Source organism: Triticum aestivum, chromosome 4B (genome assembly GCF_018294505.1).
Source record: "Triticum aestivum cultivar Chinese Spring chromosome 4B, IWGSC CS RefSeq v2.1, whole genome shotgun sequence".
Lineage (NCBI taxonomy): Eukaryota > Viridiplantae > Streptophyta > Magnoliopsida > Poales > Poaceae > Triticum > Triticum aestivum.
In genome coordinates, this window is record NC_057804.1 from 594,250,374 (window position 1) to 594,274,096 (window position 23,723).

Sequence of the window (23,723 nt, forward strand, 5' to 3'; positions counted from 1 at the left end):
AAATAGTACTCCCTCCGTCCCAAAATAAGTAGTAGTATCTTTTTTAGTTGGAACCAAGTAAAATTTCAGATTGGTGTGCCGAGGGTGAACGTGCAACAGCTGCTTAATTAGTGCTCACTCAAGTCACTCATATAATCTGTACTGATAGATATTGACAGAAAGATTGTGAAATTTATTTCTTCTTCCTGGGTTGTTGAAGCTACGAGAGCCGAACTTCTTCTGATGCTCATAAAAAAAAGCTGGCGAGGGACGTTCATAAACTTTAACCCGCTGAACCTCACTAGGATTCAGAAAAACGCACGACGACCTGATTATTTGTGCCAATAGATCAGAACTTGGGGAGTGTGAAAACACAATTCTGAAGAAATTAAACTGAACTAGATTGAATTATTATTTTCTGTATAATAATATAGTCAGAGGTTACAAGGCGAATTCGATGGCACAGTTGAATGATACGGGTTCCATTCTCAGGCAGTATAAAGAGGTACAAATATCACAAGATCAATAAGTTTACAGTTCATATGTCCTGAACCAGGGCATTGGTTTCCGATAAATCAATTGAATAAGTCTATGATTTGTCACACCCATTAAATTCCGTTTCTGGGGATTTGGGAAGAGCCTCCTGTACAAGGCTCGCTGTAAGCTACAAGAACCCGCCTAGTGTGCCTATCTACTCTTGCACTAACATCACAACCCCCATTGGAGAGGGATTTCTAAAGACCAGCAAAGCTACAGAACCTCCTGATTCCATCATCCAATGGTGAATATTCCTTTCTTGATTCCATCACTGGATGTACTAGAATGGTGTTTGCTTTCATCGTCCTCCGACGGAAGCGGCACACCGAATACCCAGTCGAGGACATTCAGGTACTTGGACCGGAAAACCTCCCTTTCCTGGGCATAGCAGTGCATAATGATCGAGGTGGCCATGCTGAAAACCACTACATCAGCTCGCTTGATCTGCAATATTGGAGGGCAGAGTCCGGCGTCGGTCATGCATGTGAAGAAACTCTCGATGGCTCTGGCAAGGCAGTACAGGGATATCTCGGTTCTCCTGCTTTTCTTCTCGATAAACAGTGCCAGACCCGCCGGGAACTGCCACATCAAAGCAAGTTAGTATCTCAGAGATGGTTAACTGGACTACGCTTAGTCCATGCGGTGCGGTAAACTGTGTGTCTTCACTTACCGTGCCAAGTACAACGAGTGGAGTACTGCACTTCTCGAAGGTTCTAAAAAGGAAGCATGTCCAAGCCCTAAAATAGAGAAAGAAACAGCATGAATTGCTGTGCCAACAAGGGAGGTTGGCGCTACATCCACATTCTTGATACGACAAGTTAGGGGTTAAAATAAAAAGAACTCACCATGCAGATGCGCAATACATTGAGAGGAACAGGCTAGATCTTGCTGTTCCTAGAAGACTCTTGCCCATTATTGTGTAAGGCCTGCATGTTGTGAGGTCTTCAGCACACTTAATGTTGTAGACACATGTTAGGTGTATCCAGCTATGCTAGAGTTGTACCCAATAAGGAGTCGTTGTCCTAGGGGTGAAGTTATGTTTTTGCAAAAACTGCAGAAGGCAGCATGACAGCTCCCGTAGAATGCAAATAGATAACATACCACGAAGAGCACTCGTTTTTTCAATCTAGATAGGACATAAATTTTTACGCTTTGATACTTACACGAAGCACAATTACCCTGAGGACATCAAGCCCAATTAATGCAGGGCCTGCATGTTTTTTGGCAGCAAAAAAAAAGCGCTCTTCACAAATATGAGCAACGTAACATGTCAGTTTGCTTGATACAGTTGTGTACCTTTTCATCAGATCCTGCCGATGAACTACAAGTGCAGGGACTAGGTAGACTGGAATATAGACAGGAACTGCTCTTCCATATGCTTGTAACAAGAACGAAATAAAATGTCCTGCACATGATTGATTACCATGCACAATCTGGTTTGAAGAGAGAAGAGATTAGATGAAGGAAAAGGTTTAGATTAACAGAAGGAATAAAAACAACAAATGGTAGGAATTAACAAGGAAAACTTCAACAATTATTCACAGCAAAATGTTATACCTGAATGCTTGATAGGATACTATAGTATATTAATGTGATGCAATCATGCGACACAACATGTTATAAACAAAGGAAATTTTGACAGTTATTCACAAATTTGTAGTACTTACTGAGCAGGGCACTTTCATGTCTGGATCCAACTTTATGTCAACACCAACAGATTTGTAGTACTTCTCAATAGCCTCTAGGTTAGAGAAAGCAGTGTGGTTAACTACTTCCTTCAAGCCTTGCAGAATAGACTGATCCTTTCCACCATGCATCTTCAGAAATGATTTATATGATGACGGCAAACTGTCCTGCTGTAGAATGTATGCAGATCTGCGGAATCAACAATATAGGCAAAACTCACTATTCCCACATCCTATTGAATGTATACCGCAAAATATATATAACAAAATACTCACCAATCACTGGTGCATGATGCCTATATGTTTTAATAATGTAACAAATGGTTGAAGTTATTTCAAACAAGATAACATGGGAAATGCCCTTGAATCTACAAATGTATCACATTCTTACATTTATATTCCAGTCCCTGTAATGCACTCTATGATTCCATGTCTCAAATATTTGGACTCGCAAAGCAATTACAGTCCAACAAACACATTCCTTTTACACATTTTCTCAAAACTGACCCTATTGTTGACTTGTGACTTTTGCCTAACATCAAAATATTGTCTGCTCATTTGAATTGAATACGATGCATTCCAATGAGACATTAGTGAACAACATGAAAGATAAAGCATTGCCTTCTAGGTTTACATGCTATTTTTTTATGATATAAATAAATAGCACATCATCTCAAATTTCACTGAAGAATGACACAACTGTTACGGATCAAATGTAGCTGCTATTTTTGTTAACAAAGTAGCCCTTATGTGTCACAAACAAGGTATCTCAAGAGGATTTTGAAAATTCAGAGAAGTTGTCCGTACTACTTTGTAATGCCATGTGCAAATAATATTTCCAGAAGTTAACATACAATGGTTCAAAAATCTGTTATGTGACCCTTTTTTACAATAATCAGTACTTGACCTGCATAAATTTGAAATGCTATACTAGTTTCAAGCGTTGGGTGTAGCGCAATAGGGCCATCAGACCCAAATAACTCCATACACTGCATATCAGTGTATATTAACAGGGCTAAGCGATCTCTGTACATAATACAGTAATAACATTGGCATATACGAAAACGCATACGAATTCTGTCAATGGAACTTACAAAATTTGTGCAGATGAAAGGCACATAAGGAAGACATCACCATGTGACCAGGTCAAAGGTTTGCAAATCTTTCCAAATCTTTTGCTCTTTATTCCACAACGGGATGCAAGCACCGCAGCACGCATGAGAATGTATATTGCCAAACTGGTATGCTGCGTGCCTGGCCCCGTCAAGAGCATAGAAGGACCAGCAATTAACCCAGATAATAATGACCTCCACCTTGCTGTTCTGAAGCAACAAGAGTATTGAGTTATATACTATCCCAAAACAAACTCATACATTAAAGAAGGACAGTGTGGAAGATAGAATGGGACAGAAAACAAATTGCATTCTGTGATATAACCAAAGTTTAAATGTGTAATGCGTTTTGTAGCGGCCAACCCCCTTCATAACTTTGTAACGCTTATGTCGTATTGTAAGGCGACTTCATAGGCACAGCCTGGGAGTCCATTCAGTGGTTTCATGGCATGTGTGTAGAAACCTGACTAAAGTCACTGAAAATTGGAAATGTGGGATATTTTCTTCTTTTTTAATTATTGGAAAACAAAATAAAACCAAGTTTGCGACTTTTTGTTTGCAGGATTCAAAAGTGAAGTTTGAAAGTTCTAGGTTGCAGTATCCCAAGGGAAGTTTCGAAGTCCAAAATCATCCAAGCAACATTTTATGTTAGAAAGGGGAATGAAAGAAGACCTTGCTATGGTCCTTTCGGAAGCCGTATTGATTCATCATAACGATGATGATTTAAGTTCAGACAGACTCACTATACACTATTGAGATTGCGCTCAGGTGGTTGTAAGGATCTTATTTTGGGTTAGCAAGCAACATTATATCTCCAGATCACGCAGAGTTGCATCATTTGGTATTTCCTAGCGTCAATGGAAGTCCAAGATTAGAATTTAGCAGTCAAATATTACAAATCTGTTTTGACGATACCTCAGAGTTGCAAAATGTTGGTCACTGATCAGTACCAATCTAATACTACCTCCGTTCGGGTTTATTAGGTCCGCTTATATTTTGGGTTAAACTTTGACCATCGATTTGATTTGCAAAATAAAAGTGATACTTATAAAAATTATATTGTTGGATTCGTATTTGAAAGAAGTTTTCAGTGATACTCCCTCTCTCTCAGTTTACAGGGCGTGCGCGTACCCCTAGATCGTCAATTTGACCAACGTAATACAAGTCATATATTACAAAAAGTATACCGATATAAACTTCAGATGTTCTATTTTCAAAAGGTATAATTTTTGTGTTATATAGTTTATATTAGGGTGATAAAATTGGCAACCTAAGCATACGTGCAGGACTTGTGAACTGAAACGGAGGGAGTACCATTTTTCCTACATATAACTCATATTTTATTCTGCAAATGTATAGTCAAACTTTGGCTCAAAATGTGAGGGAGGCTAATAAACCCGGATGGAGGAAGTAAAAACGAGCAATCATAGATTAAAGTAGCAAAAAAAACATCGTTTCCACACTGTAATCATTTGCAAACTGCAAGAGGTTGATCCCCAGGCCCTGACCAAAAATAAGCAAGCTTTGCTTGCAATTGACGGTACCAAAAAACAAAGAAGAATTTCTATGGCAATACACCTAATCCACATCAAAGCACATCTCCTTGAAAATATGAGCAGTCAGTAACAAGACATATACTACTGCTCTTCCTCCTGTCCTTCAAGAGTCTGCTCACACACTGTTTTTACACGCAACTCAGCAAAGACGGAGGCAATTATTACTTCAAATCAAGGAATCGCCCACCATCTTTGTTACAGCCAAATCGATGGCCCTTGCTATAAATAGGACAGGGAGGAACTGGCTGGTAGTAGTAGTAGTAGTACTTAACTGACAGCGGGGTGTGAGAGATACTGAGACGGCTGACCTTTTGCGGCCCCAGAGGGCGGCGATGCACTCGTCGACGGAGACGTAGGCGCCGGCGAAGGTGCCGAGGAACATGCCGTACCTGAGCGTCTCCTTGAGCGCCAGGAGCGCCGCCTCGTCGTTGGTCATCGCGCCCGCCTTCCTACACGCAGCACGCCACACGGGTTACAACTTGCAACGCAACAAGAAGCCGCGAGCGACGGCACGGATCAGCCGAGCTTTTGCCTGCAGCGGAGCCGCGAGCGGCGGCAGCAGGGATCAGCAGAGCCGCGTGCGGGGGAGAGCGGCGAGCGCCCACCTCGATCTGGGGGAGCGGCGGCTGCGGAGGCGGACGAGGAGGGAGAAGAGCGCGAGGCCGCCCTTGAGCCCGGCGCCGATGGCGAAGCCCTTGGTGGCGGCCCCCACGCAGCGGCGGAGCCAGCGGAGGTCGTCGCCATCCCCCGCGCACCGCCGGAGCCACCGGAGCTCGCCCTCCGGGGCCGAGGGCGGGGGCTTCTCCGGCGCGGGCGCGCAATGGAGCTCCTCCAGCGAGGCGGGGGCCATGGATGAGCGGGAGATGGGGATCCACCCCCTCGCGCTCGCAGCCGCAGCGGAGCGGAGGAGACAGGAAGCCGTGCTCCGGGCGGCCTGCCTGCGTGCGTGCGTGGGCAACGTGTGTCAATGTGGGGACTAGACGAGGGAGGAATAGTAGGCCGCGGCTGCTTCTGGACTACTTTGGGGGCTCCGACGGTCCGACCAGGCGCGACCCATTCTACGTATACACAGCTAGCTCTGCGCTGCATCTGCAGGAGAACTGCTGCATGTGCTGGCTGGACCTGCAGCCGCTCCGGCCATCACTGGTTTAAGGCTGCGTGTACTACTACGCATGATTGATCTGGCTCTAGGGCGGTGCTTCATTATGGTGCCAGATGCGTAATGGGTGGATGGATGATGATTGATGGGTTTCCCCTCTCTTGGTGGGCAGGCTACAGTTGTGTGTGTGTGCGGAAAATACGATGGTTAATCATCTCCTCGGACATCACATCGACCATGTACTTGTACTAGAGCTGCGACAGTTAATTTGGATCGGACGGAGTAGCAGGTATTAGTGTTACACGCGGCGGTAGTTCTACACTGACATGTTTCAGCCTACTGAAAATAGCAGTGGAAAATCAAACACCCATGGCCGGCGAGAGGCAACAAACCACGGTCTGGTCATCGGACCACTCGCTCGGAGCGAGTGACCGGCCAGAGAGCGGGAGTTGTGCACGCAACAGCCGACACGCACGCGCACGCCCCCGTCGTGTCCAGTTACACGTCCGCGTCCGACCCATTACCAAACCGGTGGCAACTGGCAACCGCGACGGACGGACCGCGCGTTGATCCTTTCCATGCGATGCCCCATGTTTCGGGAAAGCAACACTGAGCCGATGGCATCCACGCGTGTCGCACTCAAACCGTTCTCGTTTCCACTCTAGTCTGCACCAACAGACTCGTGGCCTGAGAGCGGCGTGGCATCGCTATCGCGCAGAGGCGTCAAAACGCTCTGGAAACGAGAGAATTTTCCTTAGGGCGACGTGTCTATGTTGCTCCTTCTTCTCTACTTGCTCGTTTGGACACTTGTAGCTGGACGGCGCGGCCCAAAGTTTATTTGGCTGGGTGTTTGGCTTGGGGTTTTGTCCTGGCATCTTCCGGTTCACGTCACAGCAAGAAAACATACTGACCAAAGCAACAAAACAGCAGCACTGCAAACCATGCTCGGGGACAAAATACAAATGGATGCGACATTCACCACTGCAGGTTTCGACACCTACAGCTGCATCAAAACCACGCGATCATGTTGGTACCTATCACATGTCCCTCCCAACAAAACCAAGGTCGGCACTAGGTTAAAAACCTCATGGGAATCCAAGCTTAACTAGTTTAATTTCAGGCAACTAACTGGACGGTTTCAGTTTCATAATCCAGATACATTTTCCTCCAGGATTGGATATACTGTACAAGGAGTCACTAGAGCTAGACAACCAAGAGACCAACAAAAAAACTCAAACCATAATGGACAAGGTAATTTAGTCACTATCATCTATCTGGTGAGCCTAACAAACAAATCAGAGAGGTAATTTACAAGAACAAACGCCACTTGGTTACGACCTAGAAATAGCCAGGCAACGGCGGCATGTCATCGTCCCAGAGCTCTTTGAATTCACTCATCAAAAAGCCTTCATCCATCTCCGTCGACTCCTCAAGCATACTTTCTTCCACAGGCTGTGCCACATTAGCAACAAAAGAATTGAGTAAGCATCCCATTAAGAAAACAGAGCAAAACTCCCATTTCTTTTTTTCACCCCCAAACTCTTAAATCGGCAAAATCACGTCCAGATTTATCAAAACCAGATAGATCTCTTCCCAGGGACTACCCCCAGGCGGGGTTTTATGACGTGGCTTTGGAAATCAACTCCACGCCATCCAAAACTACTTTGGAATAGCCTCCACTTTTGATAGTTGTCCAATTTGTCTGGTTTTACAGTCGAGGGGTAAAATATATACTCTGGCAGAAAAACATGCCTAATTTTGAGCCAAAACATCATGCCTAATTGTTCAGCATCACCCTAAAACTTTTGTATTGGTGCTAGAAGGGCGGGAAAACGTAATGCTACCTGGGATTCCTGCATTTTTGTTACGACAGTCAGAATCCTCTGATATTGGTCCCGGGCTTCGGGGTACTGAACCATGGACTTCACTCTGGCAAGAGCTCTCTGCAGTCTTTCTTCAGTTTGCTTCCGTCCTTCTTGCAAGAAGTTATAATCATCCTCTGCGGGTTTAACTGGGGTTACATCGACACTGCTGCTCCTAGTGCTGCTGTCTGTTGCACCTTCTGTAGACCGAAACCCGCGTAACCCAGCTCCTCGCCGCCTCCATCGCAATATAACCTTCTCCACTATCCCGACAGACCAAATTATTTTGCGATAATGCTTTCTCACTTGGTGACCTCGCACATGAGCCTAGCCAGTACACAATATAGCACGGATGAGAAAATTTGTTCATTATAATGATAGCATCAGAAGAAAAGATACTTGACAAAGCATTATACTACTGTTAAAACATCATGTTATGATACCCTGTCCTAGATACTAGATTAGTCGAAGAGAAAAAAAATGTAGCTCATGTTTCACTCAATTACCTTTACATAAATTTGTACTCCCTCCGTCCCAAAGTAAGTGTCTCAACTTTGAACTAACCTTAGTACAAAGTTGTACTAAGCTTGAGACACTTATTTTGGGACGAAGGGAGTACATGATATATGGTCATAGTTGATTTTAGTATTGCAAAATTCAGTAGAAAAAATATGGTGTGTTGGCGTACTCATTCAGTATTAATCTGGAGCGTTCAGAATTTCAACAAAAATAATTTGATTAATTGTCATACACTTAATATTCATACCTGGATCTTGACAATTCGCTGTCTAATAAGCAGAAATTCTTTTCTTCCCTTCCATCCACGGAATTTGTTTTGTATTCGAGTTGCAGCAGCATGCATGGGATCGAATTGCCCTGGTTTAGATGGTTTATAAGACAAGAGTGACATGGCACGTTCATCTGATATCACACCATTGTCATCCTCATACTGAACTGCTTGCTTTCTCTGGAAGGACTGCACCCTGAAAACTTGATATATCCGAGCAGCAGCTTGGGCAGCATTCCGCACAGCACCTAGTGAATCTCCCATCGATCCAGCCTGAAGACCTTGACCTGCCGATGGTGAAGCAATTCTTCCGGTAACATCTCCAATACCAGGTAGACCAGATACCTCTGATGCATTGCTCCCCATGGCTTCCTTCAGGTTGAGGGTTTGAAGATGGCTTGTTAAAGAAAACTCTGCCAGGAAACCAGAAATTCCCTTGTGCCCATTGAACGACGCAAGATCAGCTGGTGTGCGTCCTGAAGGGAAATCAGGCCTTGGATCCGTCAAAGCTCCAGGAGCCGCACCTAATGCTATAAGAGCAACAACTGTTCGCTCTCTGCAGAACAGGGCAAACAAGTTTAATACATATATATCAATATATGTATGTATGGATGGATGGATGTATATATGTTCAAACAAAAACTATCACCCTCACAAGAACTTACCTGCCACAAAATGCTGCCCAGTGAAGTGCAGTCCACCCATGAACATCTCTGAAATTTATGCTTACACCAGCAGTTATTGTTGGCCTTATCGCCCAGTCATATCCTAGAGCAGCTGCCAGATGAAGAACGCCCTGCCCTTCATCATCTAACACACTGGGACCTTTGCCACCACCTCCTGCTTTACGGAGAAGCCAGATATGCAGCTTTTCTTTCATACCGCTTTCAACAAACTGATCCTGCCTATCATCAGGGGCAAGCTGATTATCATCAGCGAACTTTAGCAATTCAGACCACTGATCATTGTTTGTCATCAATGAGGTTATCTTCTTGTTCAAATCAATCAACTCCTTTGTGGGGTTAGATAAAGCTGCCTGGAACTCATCTTGCTCATCTTGTCCCAAAGACAATAATTCATCGAGACGCGCCTGGAGATATATTTTGTTTGTAGCACCATGTGGACTTGGAGCATCCATGTATTGAGAATCACTTGGTCGATATTCAAACTCTCGTACTTCACTGCAGGCTAACCTGTTGGAGCAAGTCACATAAAAAGGGACCCTGCCAGGTTTGTGCGAGGGAGAATAACACCTGAGAGTTCCGTCTGCTAAAATATCTGCTGGAACTTCGACTTCTCCAAACATACACGACCACTTGAGCTTTATAACTTCGTCAGAAGTTAGGAATCTACCAGTAACAAGAACCTGCAGGACACAAGAAATTTTGTAAGCAGTTAAAAAACACCAATTCACTCAGACACCAAGACAGTTCTATTTCGTATGGCACTCCTAAGACTTTCAAGCTTTAGAAGCATAAAGGTAAATAAAAGGATAAGTGTAAGAAGACATACCCTAGTCTTTGAACCTGCGTATGTCCAGCTTGGAAAATATTCAGTTATACTAAACAGCTGATCTTGTGCAACCATTGGGTCCAGAGTAAACTGATCCAACTGATCACGGCTCGATGCTCCAATGATATTGTCAGCATCTTCACTGTTCCAGTACAATCCAGAACTGGACTTAACTTGGGAATCATCTACTTCAGCAAGTTCTTTGCTCATCCATCTAGTAAAACTATCACTTTTCTTAAAGCTGTCCTTCAGGATATCAGAAAGATTAGATGATTGAGTTTTCAGGACGGGGAAATTAATGGCTTCCTCCAAAAGTTTATTGTTTTGTTCAAAACTGTCCACTGTAGCAAATGTACTATCAGTAGCACTTGGAAGCTGAAATTCAGTAGTCCTGCCATCAATAGCACTTGGAAGCTGAAGAAATTCAGTAGTCGTACCATCATTAGCACTTGGAAGCTGAAATTCCGTAGTTTCACAAGTGAGTGCAAAAACCAAATTGAAGCCGGACAATAATAGTATATATTTTAGGGGGAAGACAATAATAGTATATATTTTAGGGGGAAGACAATAATAGTATAATATCAGTAGCATGGAAGTCAAGCAGATGCAATTAATCACAATGTGCAAAACAACATACAAAATAAGTCTCTGGGATGCCAAGAAACAGCAAGGGAAAGAAAGAAAAAGTTCTATCCATGGAAACAAAAACCAGGAAATCATCTTTTAAACAATGTAATAGGAAACACTATTACTACGACTATTCAAAGAAAATAAATGCACGTCATCCTGAAAAAATCACTATAAAAGCTGCAAATATTAATCTGTGCAAAGTGAATATATAATACATCCAATCCATAACTATTATGGATCGGAGGGAGTTTCATAGATTCATACTTTAACAACACTACATAACCGAAAGGCTGGAGAAACGAACATGTTAAGATTGGCTATGCTCTTTTAGCTCTGACAATGACATTGCCGCTCTATAGTCTAGCATTTCCCCCCTAAAATTCCAATTTCCTATTATTTTTCCCTAGTAGAAATCATTTAGCATTTGAGCTCACCATCCTCATCCTAAAAATCATTTGAGCTACATTTTGGAAATATTGAGGAACAATACACCTATGAGGAATAAAAACAATACATAAGGCACTTTGTGGGATTACTATTGTACTTCCAGTCTGGTACTGTCTGTTAGAGAAAGATGTGCTCCTAATTGACTTTTGAGAAGAACCAATACCCCATTTCAAAAATTAGTATGTAGGCTACTTCATCAAACAATGTCGCGCAAATTACTATTGTTAATAAAAGTGAAAGGGTTATCAGTTACAAAACTCTCTGCATTTCTGAATATAGGGAAACAATATATTCCATTTTGCAAATTTCTGAAGCAACTCAGGCACTAAAAGTACAAGTTGACATAAACAGACAGACACAATTTCATGGGCAGTGTGCCACGGCCTATGCTCATAGCTGTGCAGATCCTCGTGCCCCATGGGCACAGCAGGAGACGAGGGTTGGGGGTAATCAGAGGCAAACCTCCTCTTTACATAAGCAAAACTTTATCATCAGAGAACATTAATATGCTACATATATTATATTGCCACACAAAAATGTGCCTGTTACCTGCCACAGTGCTTCTCTATCAGTGTCTGCATGACCACCATCCTTGATATCCAGCCCATTGCTATATACTTCATCAAAACTGAAAGATTCTATTCCAGGGCCTTCTGTAAAAGGAGGCTGTTCAGAAGGAACATGAGACTGGTATGGAGGCAATTGATGGATCCCTTTATTCAGTTTCGTCATTTCATTCCATGATGACAGATCAAATTGAGTACTGGGCCCATTGAATGTAATTCCAAGAGTGGACTCGTTATGAATCACAGGTGAGTTATCTTGATAATGAGAATAGAAGCCTGTATTAGGTGATGTCGCCCGTAATCCTTGATGATTACCTAACCATTAGTAGCAAATGAAGAGTCACAAATCCATCCAACTTAGGTTCATAACCTGAATAAATCATTTTTGGTGGCACATACCTACAGACGATGCAGGACTGTATGAGCTGACAACAGAAGCATCAATTATGGATCCACCTCCATTTTCATGCTGCTGCATCCGAGAGATAGAGTGGTATCCGGCTCCTCCCGAATAAATATCTGCTGCACCGAATTTTGCTTTAGATACGCTGTGCATAATTGGAATAGTATCAGTGAAACTATTTAACTGGACTTCGTGCGGAACAGAATAAGATGATCAAACAGCTCTACCTGATTCTGCCTCATATTCGGAGGCGCGTCCGCTAAGTGAGCTTTCACCGTCTGTACTTTGTGAAGGCAAGTGGCTTAAAGGGCTATCAACATAGGCCCCTTGTAGCATGTTATCATGCCCCCTAGTACGAGAACTTGATTTTCCAGCCTGATGTTCGTATCCACATACAAAGAAAATGAAACTTTAAGCGGCTTATTGCAGAAAAAGCTTTTGTTCACAGCGAATGAGGCAGCAATGACTTAATCTCAGACTTTGAACCCAGGATAGTAAAAGTAAGTAGGCAAAGTAAAAAATTGTAAGCAAAGAAACGAGACAAATTTACTTCTAAAACCAACATAAACAGAGGGTTTCCAAAATAGGCTGATTAGGTTCCTATACGGAGAGACAAAACAGTTTAACATGTTCAGATTAGTCAGTTTATCATGAGATAATAGTTTTCAAACAATGTGCTACTGGGACATATGCAAGCATAAACGCATAATATTCTTACAAACATGGAGTCCAATTTCTTAACCCTTTTAGTTAATTTCACTCCAAGTTCTGCACTTATTTTACATTTTTATCCTGTTATCAACGGCGTTATTTAACAACTTATGACAAGGCTATCTAATCACAGAAGGAACAGTATATGAAGACCAATCATGTCACTGAAGCAATACAATTTACATGGAACACCTAAAGTGTTGTCCAGACATAAGGATAAGGTAAACAAGTAGCTAACAACATTGCAACCATAGAAGGATTAGGTGTAACCTTGACTTCGAGATAATGTACAAGGACAATGTGCATATAGTCCCTGCAAAAGCAAAGGTAGGATAGCTTAAATACAAATGCAGTGTAGTATTTCTAAGTTAACGTGCATGGATGTAGGCCCCATACAAGCATATATGATGCACATGCCATGAGTTATTTAGCAACTGTAAACTTTGCAATATTACAAAAGCAGAATGGATCACTGAAAGTTTCACTTACTCTTCCAGCATCCAATAGCTCCTCCTCTGGAAGTTTATATTCTCTTCCCCATGAGCATAGTAGCAATGAAGCACATCGATGCTTCCAGACTAGATTTATAAGGAAATATCAGTTAATTTGCCTCTGTAGACAAGCGATGCAGTATGACTAGGAAATTCTTAGAAAATTACTGCAAGATGTCACAGAAATAAGTACTGTAACATTCAACTTTACTTACTTTTAATCTTTCATGGGCTTCTTTGACGGTCTTTCCATCCTTTTTCTTCCTCCAATTATGGCCATCCTTCCTAAAAAATCTCAATACCTTCCGATCAAACAAGAAAAGTGAACCGCCTACAACCAGAGATACAAATGTTAGTGAGATACAATTGGACCTTAACATGACTACTTGGAGACACTTTGTCAGCTCATGTGCATGTTTACTTTCATAATATATAGGCTCCAAATAGCAAGTGTCATTACAAGCCTGGAGATATTAGTAAAATAGAATGTTCAAATCAATGTCAAGGCTGATCCAAAGGCAAAATGGGATCGATCTAAAGGCACTAATAAGGTATAACCGAAAGCTTAAAGAATAGTGTTGCGCAAGGGCACAAGACACGGCCCTTGGCATAAGAAGGTGCCTGATCACATAGCAACCATTCAATCCTGATACCAGGAGAAAGATCATGGTGGATCCAGAGGCTTAACCATGTGGTTCAAACTAGTCACAGTGAGGATTACATCATAATTTTGTGTTGCTATATGGCACTAAAAAGTATGCAGCGCTGCCAGGATGTGCCAAGTTTACACCTGACAACAATATTTGACTAGATTAAAACGGAAAAAAAAACATCATAAACCCTATTTTCTGTTCTCGCAATTTCGATGGAACTTCTATTCTCAAACAGTGATGTACAAGTTATCAAATCAATGCCAGTGCCCAAGTTACACAAATTGCTTTGGTATATATTTGCCCAAAACATAAGTTAATTTTGAAAACAAAAACAAATAATCAAATAACAAGAGTGTTGAACAGCAAATGGTGGTCATACTTGCAGGCATATTTGGCGGCTCTGGAGCTATACGGAAATTCCTGTAATTCTTAAGTATTTCGCAAATCTCAGTAGGGCGTAACCATCGGGTCTGAGCCTCCTTCAGTATCTGCTCCATGTCTGTTCAGAAGTCAATGAAATGCAGAGTTAGGACAATTCAACAAAACTGAGAATTAGTCATATAAAAGTGGATTTTAAAACACTGTCATCAGTGTCGCTTCTCAATCTACACAAAACGAAGCATGTGTCGTCGTCAAAATTCGCTTGCACAATTCAATTTCATATTTCGTGTTGATGCGCACACATCACTGCAACCCCGATTTCCCCCAGAAAACCTCGTAACTATTAGTAGTTCCAAACACCTAAGTGAGTAGCACTCCAACTTTTAAAATTGTGAAACTGACTTCGGTCCAAACCCAAGAGCACAAGGACCACCACGTAAGGGTATGTTCATCACACAGATGAAACACAACTCGTAGAACCGCAGGGTACCCGAAATTCATCCTCAGAACACCGAAACCCAAAGCAAGTTGCCGGTTATTTCAGCTCCGGGTGGTTCCACTCTCAGGACACTCACGCGCCCAGTGACCAAACCGAGATCTCCACTTTCCGCACCATAAACTTCCCGAAAATCCCCGCCGCGAAAACAGAGAATTATAGTCAATTACTTCGAGTTCCACCAACCAACCAGGATCCATGGCCGCCAGATTCCGCAACAGCCGAACGCCATCTTCCACGACGCCACAAGCCCAGATCCCCGCACGCAACGAAGGCGTCGGGAGGAAACAAATCGAAACAAAGACCGGGAGGCGTTGACCGGCGCCAGCCGCCTGAAGCCGGCGCGGGCGGATCAAGCCTAACCAAACAAACAAAACCCCACCAAAAAATCCGAGGCGGCTCTCACCCAGCTGCGGCGCGATCCCGTAGCGCCGGCCCTCGGCCATCTGCGGAGCGGCGCGTGAAACCAGGCACCGCCGCCGCGACCGCGAGCCCCGAGCAGGCCTCCGGGGGCTCCCCTCTCCCGGCGATCCGCGCCGGGCGAATTCTGCGGTAGGGTTTTGGGGGATTCCGTGCGGGGGAGAGACGGGCTGCTGCTGGTCAGGTGGTGGCGATGGGTATTTTAGCCGACAGATGAGGCGAGGCGGGGAAAGGGAAACAACTGGACACCACGCGCGATGGCTACGAAGGAAGGGAGGGAGGAAAGGGGGAGCCGTGGATGGGGAAATGCCCGGTCTGCCCCTCGCGCTGGAGTATATCTGATCTTTCTGGCAAGAGGAGACTGCGGGGCCGTGATGGAGAGGATCCCGGCCGTCCGATGACGGTTGGTGGTGCGGTGCGGGCCGGCCGCATGAGTACACACGAACGAACGACTTGACTTGTGGCGCGGTAGGTGGAAGGCGCCAAACCTGTCAGCTTTGCGTGTATACTATACCCCGGTCTAGTGTCCCCTTGCTGGTGGCCCTGCATCTGCATGCTACGGTTTTTACACGTGCCTACGATGCCACCAGGCACCCTGAGCCCACTTCTCCCAAAGAGACAACCCTGGGTTAGAATTCAGGCCAAACTCCACCGCGCGATCCCAAACGGACGTCCATTTTGTCCTATTCTATCTATTTGGGTAGGGCAATGGGGTCGTGTCTGGGCAGTTTCCGGGATGCGGTGGCCGTGCGCCCAGCGCGTGGACGCATCCCGGCCACATCTTGTCCGCGTGCACATTTCTTTGCAAGTCCTTAAACTTTTTTTCATCATTCATTTTTGGTACATGACAATACATCATCACATTTTGACTAGTAAAGCAAAGCAAAAAAAATAAGAACCACAAGAATACATTTGAGAAGATACCCAACTTTCATAACTGCTCCCTTGAGTTGGGCTATGGCCTTCTCGATGCACTCATTGTTGATCTGTGGAGAAGGTTCGACGTTGCACCCTCCTTTCTTCTTCAAGCCAGAAGTCAATGTTGCTTCCTCACGCGTAGTATCGTGCCTAGCCTCTAATCTAGCAACAAGTGCACTTGTCTCATCTACATCCTCTAGGCTAGCTAAAAGTGCACGAACATGTACTAGATTTTGCTCTATCAATATATCGATGTACTCTTCTTCCCAATACCAAAACTTGCATCCATTCTACACAATAAAACTTAAAGTTAGCACAACTAATCTAATCCGAGAGCACAAACCAAAGCTAAAAAGAGCACGTACCCCATCGTTTAAGCACTTAGTGAACAGCCATCCAGGATGCTCCGGTGTTGTAGACACGCGGCGCACGACCATCCTTGGGCAGTGGTCGCACTTGATGAGGGGCAACGGTGCGCCGACGAGCTTTTGCGCAAGCACCGAGCCCGGCCGGCCGCCATTCGCGTATCTGTCGGCGGACCACCGACGGTGCAGATCCGAGCGGCTAGAGGACGAGCCACTGCCCGCATGTGGCCTTGCGGCCCTGCCAGGGCCTTCCGGCGAGGTGCCCGGCCAGTCCATGGCGCGGCCCGGCCTCCCACAGCCGGGCGAGCTCAAGACCGACCGAATCCGCCTCAAATCCTCTTGGCGGGTGCGCAAACCAGGTGGCCGTGGTTGGGTAGCTCGGCGGCGACGAGGGGAAGGGGTTGGGCGAGCGTGTGTCCGTGTTGCACGGCCGCAATGGCAGCGGCGGCGGCGGCGGGCGGCGAGGGAAGAGTGTGGAAGAGTGGAGAAGAGTGGAGTGGGATGCGGCCGGAGGGAGGGAGGGGGCGGATAGAAAAAGGCCCGTCCTGTGCCACCGACGGGCGGGCCAGGGGAGGACACGCGCAGACGGCCGGCGCGTCCGCGTGGTGACCGTTTCACTCCAAAAGTGGCGCAAATTTGGGTCGCGGATGGGTCGAAAGCGGACACAAAACGGACAAAAGTTCGTTTGCTCCCGCGCGCTAGGCCGCCCGGTTTGTCCGTTTTACCCCAAACGTACGGGCCCGGACAAGATGGGGTCGCGCGGTGGAGTTGGCCTCAGCGCGTCTATAGCCGGACTTGGTAAGAGCAACTATGGGGTGACCTATTTCATCCGTCGCCGTCCGTTTGGATCGGCGCGAACACAAAAGGCAGCCCAATGTGCCAACCCAAACGGACGCGTGTCTGCTTGGTGTCCGCATGGCGACCCATTCCCGACTTATTTTTTAACCGGATTTGCGTCTGCGCGGACATGAGACGGACGCGCGCGCGCCTACTCCTCTCCCCGGGCCCGCCGGTCGGTGGCAGCCACCATCATTTTCCCCCATTTTCCCCAAAAACACTCCCGCCTGCGCGCGCTCGCTCCCGCCCCAACTAGCCATGGATGACGCCATCGACCTCGATGCCGCCGCCGGCCTCGCCTCCCTTGCCTCGTCCGCCGCCGCCGTCGCCCCCGCCTAGAAAGGCAAGCCTCGTGCCCCGCGCAAGACAGCCGCCACGACCAAGCCAAAGAAGGCACTGACGCCCGAACAGCGGGCACATGAGTCGGCCAAGAGGAAGGGCCGGAGGCACGCCGCAGACGCGAGGGATGAGGCCGCTGCTCAGGCCGTCGTCATCGCTGCTGCGCAGCAAGAGGTCACCAATGCCCGCGTCGCGGCGGCAACGAGGGAGGCGCTCTACATGCTAGGGTTAAACCCTAGCCAGCATGGCCTCGTCCAAGCCGCCGTCATCGCGGCCAGCACCGGCTCAACGGTGTTTCCTCGGATGGTGCTGCCCGACTCGTCCCGCGCGTCGGCTTGCAACCCGATCCCCGGCTTCCATGTCTACCCGCAGGCCTCCCGCCTCTCCGGGGAGTGCTCACCCGAAGTGAGCGTGATCGCGCCTTCCACGCCCGCGCCCGCGCCCATCGACCTCAACTCCACCCCGGTGGTCGGTGGCTCGTCATCCGGCGGCGCGAGGAAACGCGCGCGGCAGACGCCGGCCGGCGTGCTCCCAGAGGCCCGCAACCTGTTCGAGGAAATGTCGTCCGCCGCCGACAAGGACTACATGCAGAACCTCATCTTCGAGGGCGGTGCGCCGGCCGCTGGCTACGATCCCGATGAGACACAAAGCCAGGACGGCCGCGGGGCGTTCACACCGGCCGCTGGTTATGATCCCGACCAGGCGGCCTTCATGTGTGATCAGGTCGGCATCGACCTGGACGGCTCCCCCCTCGACCACGAGTTCCCGGACGACTACGGGCTAGAGGAAGAGGACAGTGCGACATCGACGTGGAGCCTTTGTTCGAGGACGAGCTCGCCAACCAAGCCGCAAGTCCTAAGCCGAAGCGCAAGAGCAAGTGTACGAAGGCGTACACGACGGCCGAGGACAAGCTTCTTTGTGAGGGTTGATGAGACATTGGACAAGACCCCAAGACGGGCGCTGAGCAAAAGCATTCAACCTTTTGGATTCGTGTCCACCGACAGTTTCATGAGCGCAAGAAGTTTCCGCCATACCAATTTGTGAGCACGTGCGGGTGGGTCTCCATTTCCAATCGGTGGAGGGTGATCCAACAAGTGCAACAAGTTTTGCGCCACTCTTGAGAGCATCAAGGCCCGCCCCGTGAGCGGCATCGGCATGCAAGACATGGTATGCTAGCAAGCCGCCCTCTTTTGTGTCATCAAGTTCATCATTTGCGTGTTCATTTGCATATCACTTGCCCATTTGCTTGCATGGAAATATTTTGTAGGCATTTCAAGCTTTGGAGGCATTCAAGGTGCAACACAATGGCAAGTGCTTCAACCTCTCCCATTGCTATCGGGTCATCAAGGATGAGGAGAAGTTCAAGGCGCAATATGTCGCATTCAAGGCGCGTGGGGGGAAGAAAGCCGTGGAGGATGTTGTGGAGGGCGAGCCGGCACGGCCACGGGGGAAGTCCAACTCCAAGAAGGAGGAAAAGCGAGATGCGGCCACCAACGCTTTGATCGCAAGCGTGGACGGCATGATCAACAAGAAGGACTCAAGGGAGGAGGAGCGTCGGCGTTTCAAGGCGGAGCAAATGGACGCTTTCATGGAGATCCAAAGGAGGAGGCTTGACCTAGACGCCGAGAAGCAAGCCAAGATGTTCGAGATAGAGGCGGAGAAGCAAGCCAAGATGCTAGAGATCGAGGCCGCCAACACCAAGACCAAGGCGAAAGAAGTGGCTCTTGCGAGCATGATGACCGGGGTGGAGATCATGAAGGTGGATCTCAACACCATGTCACCAAGGAAGAGGCCATGGTTCGAGAAGATGCAGGCCGACATGCTCAAGTTCGATGACGAGTGATCTATGGCGGCGAGCGCCATCTTTTTTGTATGCCGGCAAGTGTGCCGGCATGACCACGGGAGCCGCGAAGGCATGGTCGAACTCAAGTCCCACCCTTTTTGTGTGCTGACATGTGTGCTGGCCGGCTGGCGAGTGCGCCAGCATGAACTGTGGTGATATTTTCTGAAGCCGGCATTGTATGTCGGTGCTGGCATGGTGCCGGCATGAGACATGGCCGCTGGCATGATCGCCCATGAGCCCTTTTTTAAAAGTTGAATGCGGACATGAAATGGGTCGGCGCGTTGGGCGCACTACCGACCCAAATGCAAACTTGGGCGGATGCCGGGCGGGCAGCCGACCCAAACGGACAAAAAGCGGACAAACGCGTCGTCCGTTTGGGTCGGCCCGTTGGAGTTGCTCTAAATCGGACCCTCTGTGCATGCGACCGGGCACGTCTGCGGATAGTGACCGGTCACGCCTCAAATATTTGATCCTACAATCAAATATCTCAAATTAGAAATCTCAAATCCATGTTATTACATGCAACATGGAATTCAGACGATGCCGGTGGACGTCAGATCGATTATGGATCCGTCTTGGGACAAGTTGGCGACATTCACCACGACACGGTTGCTGCGCCTGAACTGATGCACCATATGGGGCGCTGAAGAATGCGACTCCACCTTGACGATGTTCACCGCCGCAAGGGCTGCCACCGCCTCCCACGCCCGCTGCCTCGCACGGCGGGAACGTCGCGCCATGTTTGCGTCGAACGAGCCCATGGGGCGTCCATGGCTTCTGCGCGCCAACAGAGGGGTTGCGCGTCCGCCACCGCGTTCGGACGTCAAATGGACCACACCGCCTCCGATGAGACATCGACGGCACACCTAGCGCCGGATCCATGCGCCATTTGGGCGGATGCAATGGATTCCCGGTGGAAGGAGTCCGAGCGGGGCGCAAGCCAGGCGGCCATCTCCTCCTCGGGGTCGCGTGAGATGAGCTCGGGGTTGACGGATCTGGAGGTGAAGGACTCAGATCCGCTGCCCGCCATGTCGAAGAAGGCCGGACAGGAGATTGGGTGGCGGAGAGGGTGGAGTGAAGTGGCTAGGGTTTGGTCCGATGAGCGAATGGGGAGAAATATATGTGGAGTCAGGAGTGCCAGCGTGGGCCGGGTCCGACATGGCAGACGCGCCCGGTCCTCCCCATATTTGGCTGGATACGAGGGGTGCCGGTCAGCACGGACATTTGAAGCCCATTTCAGGCGCCTGTCTGGATCGAATTTTTGTGACCAGTCAGTGACCGGACTGTCCGCCTAGGCGTTTAAGGTGGATTTTGGGCCTCCGACTCTAGATGCTCTTAGAACTGTCGTGTTAAGTGAGAGCAAATACAATAATGTGACATAAACAGGCTATATGAACTAAAATATTACTCCCCCCATTCCCAAAATATAAGTTTTTTTATTTATAATGAACTACATATGGATGTATACAGACATTATTTAGAGTGTAGATTCACTCATTTTTGCTCCTTATATAGTCTATATTGGAATCTCTAAAAAAGGCTTTATATTTAAAAACAAAGGGAGCAAATCCGACCCCTTAAACGCCCGCGGATGCGCTTGGGTGCATCTGTGAATAGTGGTCAGTCATGCCTCAAATAATTGATCCATGGCCGGATACCTTAAATTAGAAACCTCAAATCCACACTATTACATGCAAGTAGACCTAATCTTAAACGGAGCTCGTCTAGCTCCCCTGTGCCCATGTACGACGGCCCGCTGCGCCCCTTAGAGTGTTGGTCCCTTCGTCGGCGAGGTAGAGTAGGACATGGGACACGGGCCGACTGATGGGACTCAAGGCGTTGCCGTCTCCTATGCCCAACTCTTTCTTGTCGGAGCCAGGAACCCTGACGGTGCCGGTGGATGTGAGATTGATGATGGATATGTTCTGTGAAGAGCTGGCGACATCTGCTACGACGCGGTCGCGGCACCCGGATTGGTGCACCATACAGAGCGCCGGAGAATGTGACTCCGCCTCGCCAACGTCCACCGACGTGACGGTTGCCGCCGTCTCCCAAGCCTGCTGCCTCACCCGGCATGCACACCACGCCATGTTTGCGTCGGACAACACCCATGGTGCGTTCACCTCTGTCTCGGCGCGCCAATGGAGGGGTTGCACGTCCGCCACCGCGTTTGGACACCAGACGAACCGCACCGCCTCCGGTGAGCCATCGACGACATACCTCGTGGCGGATCCATGCGCCATTTGGGCAGACACAACGGATTCTCGGTGGAAGGATTCTGAGTGCTGCCACCAGGCGGCCTCCTCCCAGCAGCGGCGCAACACAAACCGGACGGTCATCTCCTTCTCAAGGTCGCGTGGGATGAGCTCAGGGTCGACGGATCTAGAGGTGTAGGACTCAAATCCGTTGTCTGCAATGCTTGAGAAGGCCAGAGATTGCAGGACAGGAGCTTGGGTGATGGAGTGGCTAGGGTTTGATCCGGGGAACGAATATGGACAAATATATGTGGGGTCGCATTCGACATGGTAGACGCGCCCAGGTCTCCCCATATCCGCCCCACATTTAGGCTGGATATGGGGGTGCTGGCTAGGTAGAGTGTTTGAGGTCGGTCTGAGTCGTCTGTCTTGATCGGCTTTTTTTACCGATCAAACTGGGCCGTCCGTCCGGGCGTACGAGGGGTGTTTGAGGCCCCCGGCTATATATGCTCTAATTGTTGGGGAACGTAGCAGAAATTCAAAAATTTTCTACGAGTCACCAAGATCTATCTATGGAGAAACTAGCAACGAGAGAGAGGGGAGTGCATCTACATACCCTTGTAGATCGCTAAGCGGAAGCGTTCAAGAGAACGGGGTTGAAGGAGTCGTACTCATCGTGATCCAAATCACCGGAGATCCTAGTGCCGAACGGACGACACCTCCACGTTCAACACACGTACAGCCCAGGGGTGTCTCCTCCTTCTTGATCCAGCAAGGGGAGAGGAGAAGTTGAGGGAGAGCTCCGGCAGCACGACGGCGTGGTGGTGGAGCTTGCAGTTCTCCGGCAGGGCTTCGCCAAGCACTACAGAGGAGGAGAAGGTGCTGGGGAGGGAGAGGGTTGCGCCAAGGGCAAGCGTGAAGCTCCCATGCACCTCCCCACTATATATAGGGGTTGAGGGGGCTGGTTTCTTGCCCTCCAAGTCCATTGGGGCGTCGGCAAAGGTGGGAGGAAAGAAATCCCATATTTCCTTCCCCACCGATTGTTATCCCTCCTTTTTAGGGATCTTGATCTTATCCCTTCGAGATATGATCTTATTCCTTCTAAGGGGGGATCTTGGTGCGCCTTGACCAAGGGTGTGGGGCCTTGCCCCCACTACCCACGTTCATGTGGGTCCCATCATGCTGGTGGGCCCCACTCCAGAACCTTCTAGAACCTTCCCGGTACAATACCGAAAAATCCCAAACATTTTCCGGTGGCCAAAATAGGACTTCCCATATATAAATCTTTACCTCCGGACCATTCTGGAACTCCTCGTGACGTCCGGGATCTCATCCGGAACTCCGAACAACATTCGGTAACTACACACCAATTCCCATAACAACTCTAGCATCACCGAACCTTAAGTGTGTAGACCCTACGGGTTCGGGAATCATGCAGACATGACCGAGACAGCTCTCTAGCCAATAACCAACAGCGGGATTTGGATACCCATGTTGGCTCCCACATGTTCCACGATGATCTCATCGGATGAACCACGATGTCAAGGATTTAAGCATTCCTGTATACAATTCCCTTTGTCTAGCGGTATTGTACTTGCCCGAGATTCGATCGTCGGTATGCCGATACCTTGTTCAATCTCGTTACCGGCAAGTCTCTTTACTCGTTCCGTAACACATCATCCCATGATCAACCCCTTGGTCACATTGTGCACATTATGATGATGTCCTACCGAGTGGGCCCAGAGATACCTCTCCGTTACACGGAGTGACAAATCCCAGTCTCGATTCGTGCCAACCCAACAGACACTTTCGGAGATACCCGTAGTGCACCTTTATAGCCACCCAGTTACGTTGTGACGTTTGGTACACCCAAAGCATTCCTACGGTATCCGGGAGTTG

General features: G+C 47.8%; 2 protein-coding genes across 7 annotated transcripts; both read right to left on the reverse strand.

The window, feature by feature from the left end:
- Window positions 1-445: 445 nt before the first annotated feature.
- LOC123093458 (uncharacterized) lies at window positions 446-6,054 on the reverse strand. Of its 3 annotated transcripts, none has more exons than XM_044515432.1 (8): window positions 5,475-6,054; window positions 5,178-5,318; window positions 3,296-3,523; window positions 2,184-2,391; window positions 1,813-1,949; window positions 1,362-1,442; window positions 1,187-1,253; window positions 446-1,095 (listed from the first exon to the last, which is right to left on the reverse strand). In XM_044515432.1, exons 1-8 carry the CDS (start codon window positions 5,717-5,719, stop codon window positions 751-753), a joined length of 1,452 nt encoding a protein of 483 aa, XP_044371367.1. In that variant the 5' UTR covers window positions 5,720-6,054; the 3' UTR covers window positions 446-750. The 3 variants fall into 3 exon arrangements, with proteins under 3 accessions (XP_044371367.1, XP_044371368.1, XP_044371369.1); XM_044515433.1 differs by having other exon boundaries at window positions 5,178-5,314; window positions 5,475-6,051; XM_044515434.1 differs by lacking the exon at window positions 5,475-6,054 and having other exon boundaries at window positions 3,296-3,518.
- Window positions 6,055-7,058: 1,004 nt separating this feature from the next.
- Window positions 7,059-15,619, reverse strand: LOC123093456 (calmodulin-binding transcription activator 3). 4 transcript variants are annotated; one of them, XM_044515429.1, is made up of 13 exons: window positions 15,314-15,619; window positions 14,410-14,529; window positions 13,593-13,708; window positions 13,376-13,464; window positions 13,157-13,199; window positions 12,403-12,550; window positions 12,172-12,291; window positions 11,756-12,087; window positions 10,130-10,585; window positions 9,283-9,983; window positions 8,597-9,173; window positions 7,813-8,157; window positions 7,059-7,420 (listed from the first exon to the last, which is right to left on the reverse strand). In XM_044515429.1, the coding sequence occupies exons 1-13, from the start codon at window positions 15,351-15,353 to the stop codon at window positions 7,307-7,309; spliced, it is 3,201 nt and encodes a 1,066-aa protein (XP_044371364.1). In that variant the 5' UTR covers window positions 15,354-15,619; the 3' UTR covers window positions 7,059-7,306. The 4 variants fall into 4 exon arrangements, with proteins under 4 accessions (XP_044371364.1, XP_044371365.1, XP_044371363.1 ...); XM_044515430.1 differs by having other exon boundaries at window positions 10,130-10,543; window positions 12,172-12,294; XM_044515428.1 differs by having other exon boundaries at window positions 12,172-12,294.
- Between the last annotated feature and the right edge of the window lie 8,104 nt (window positions 15,620-23,723).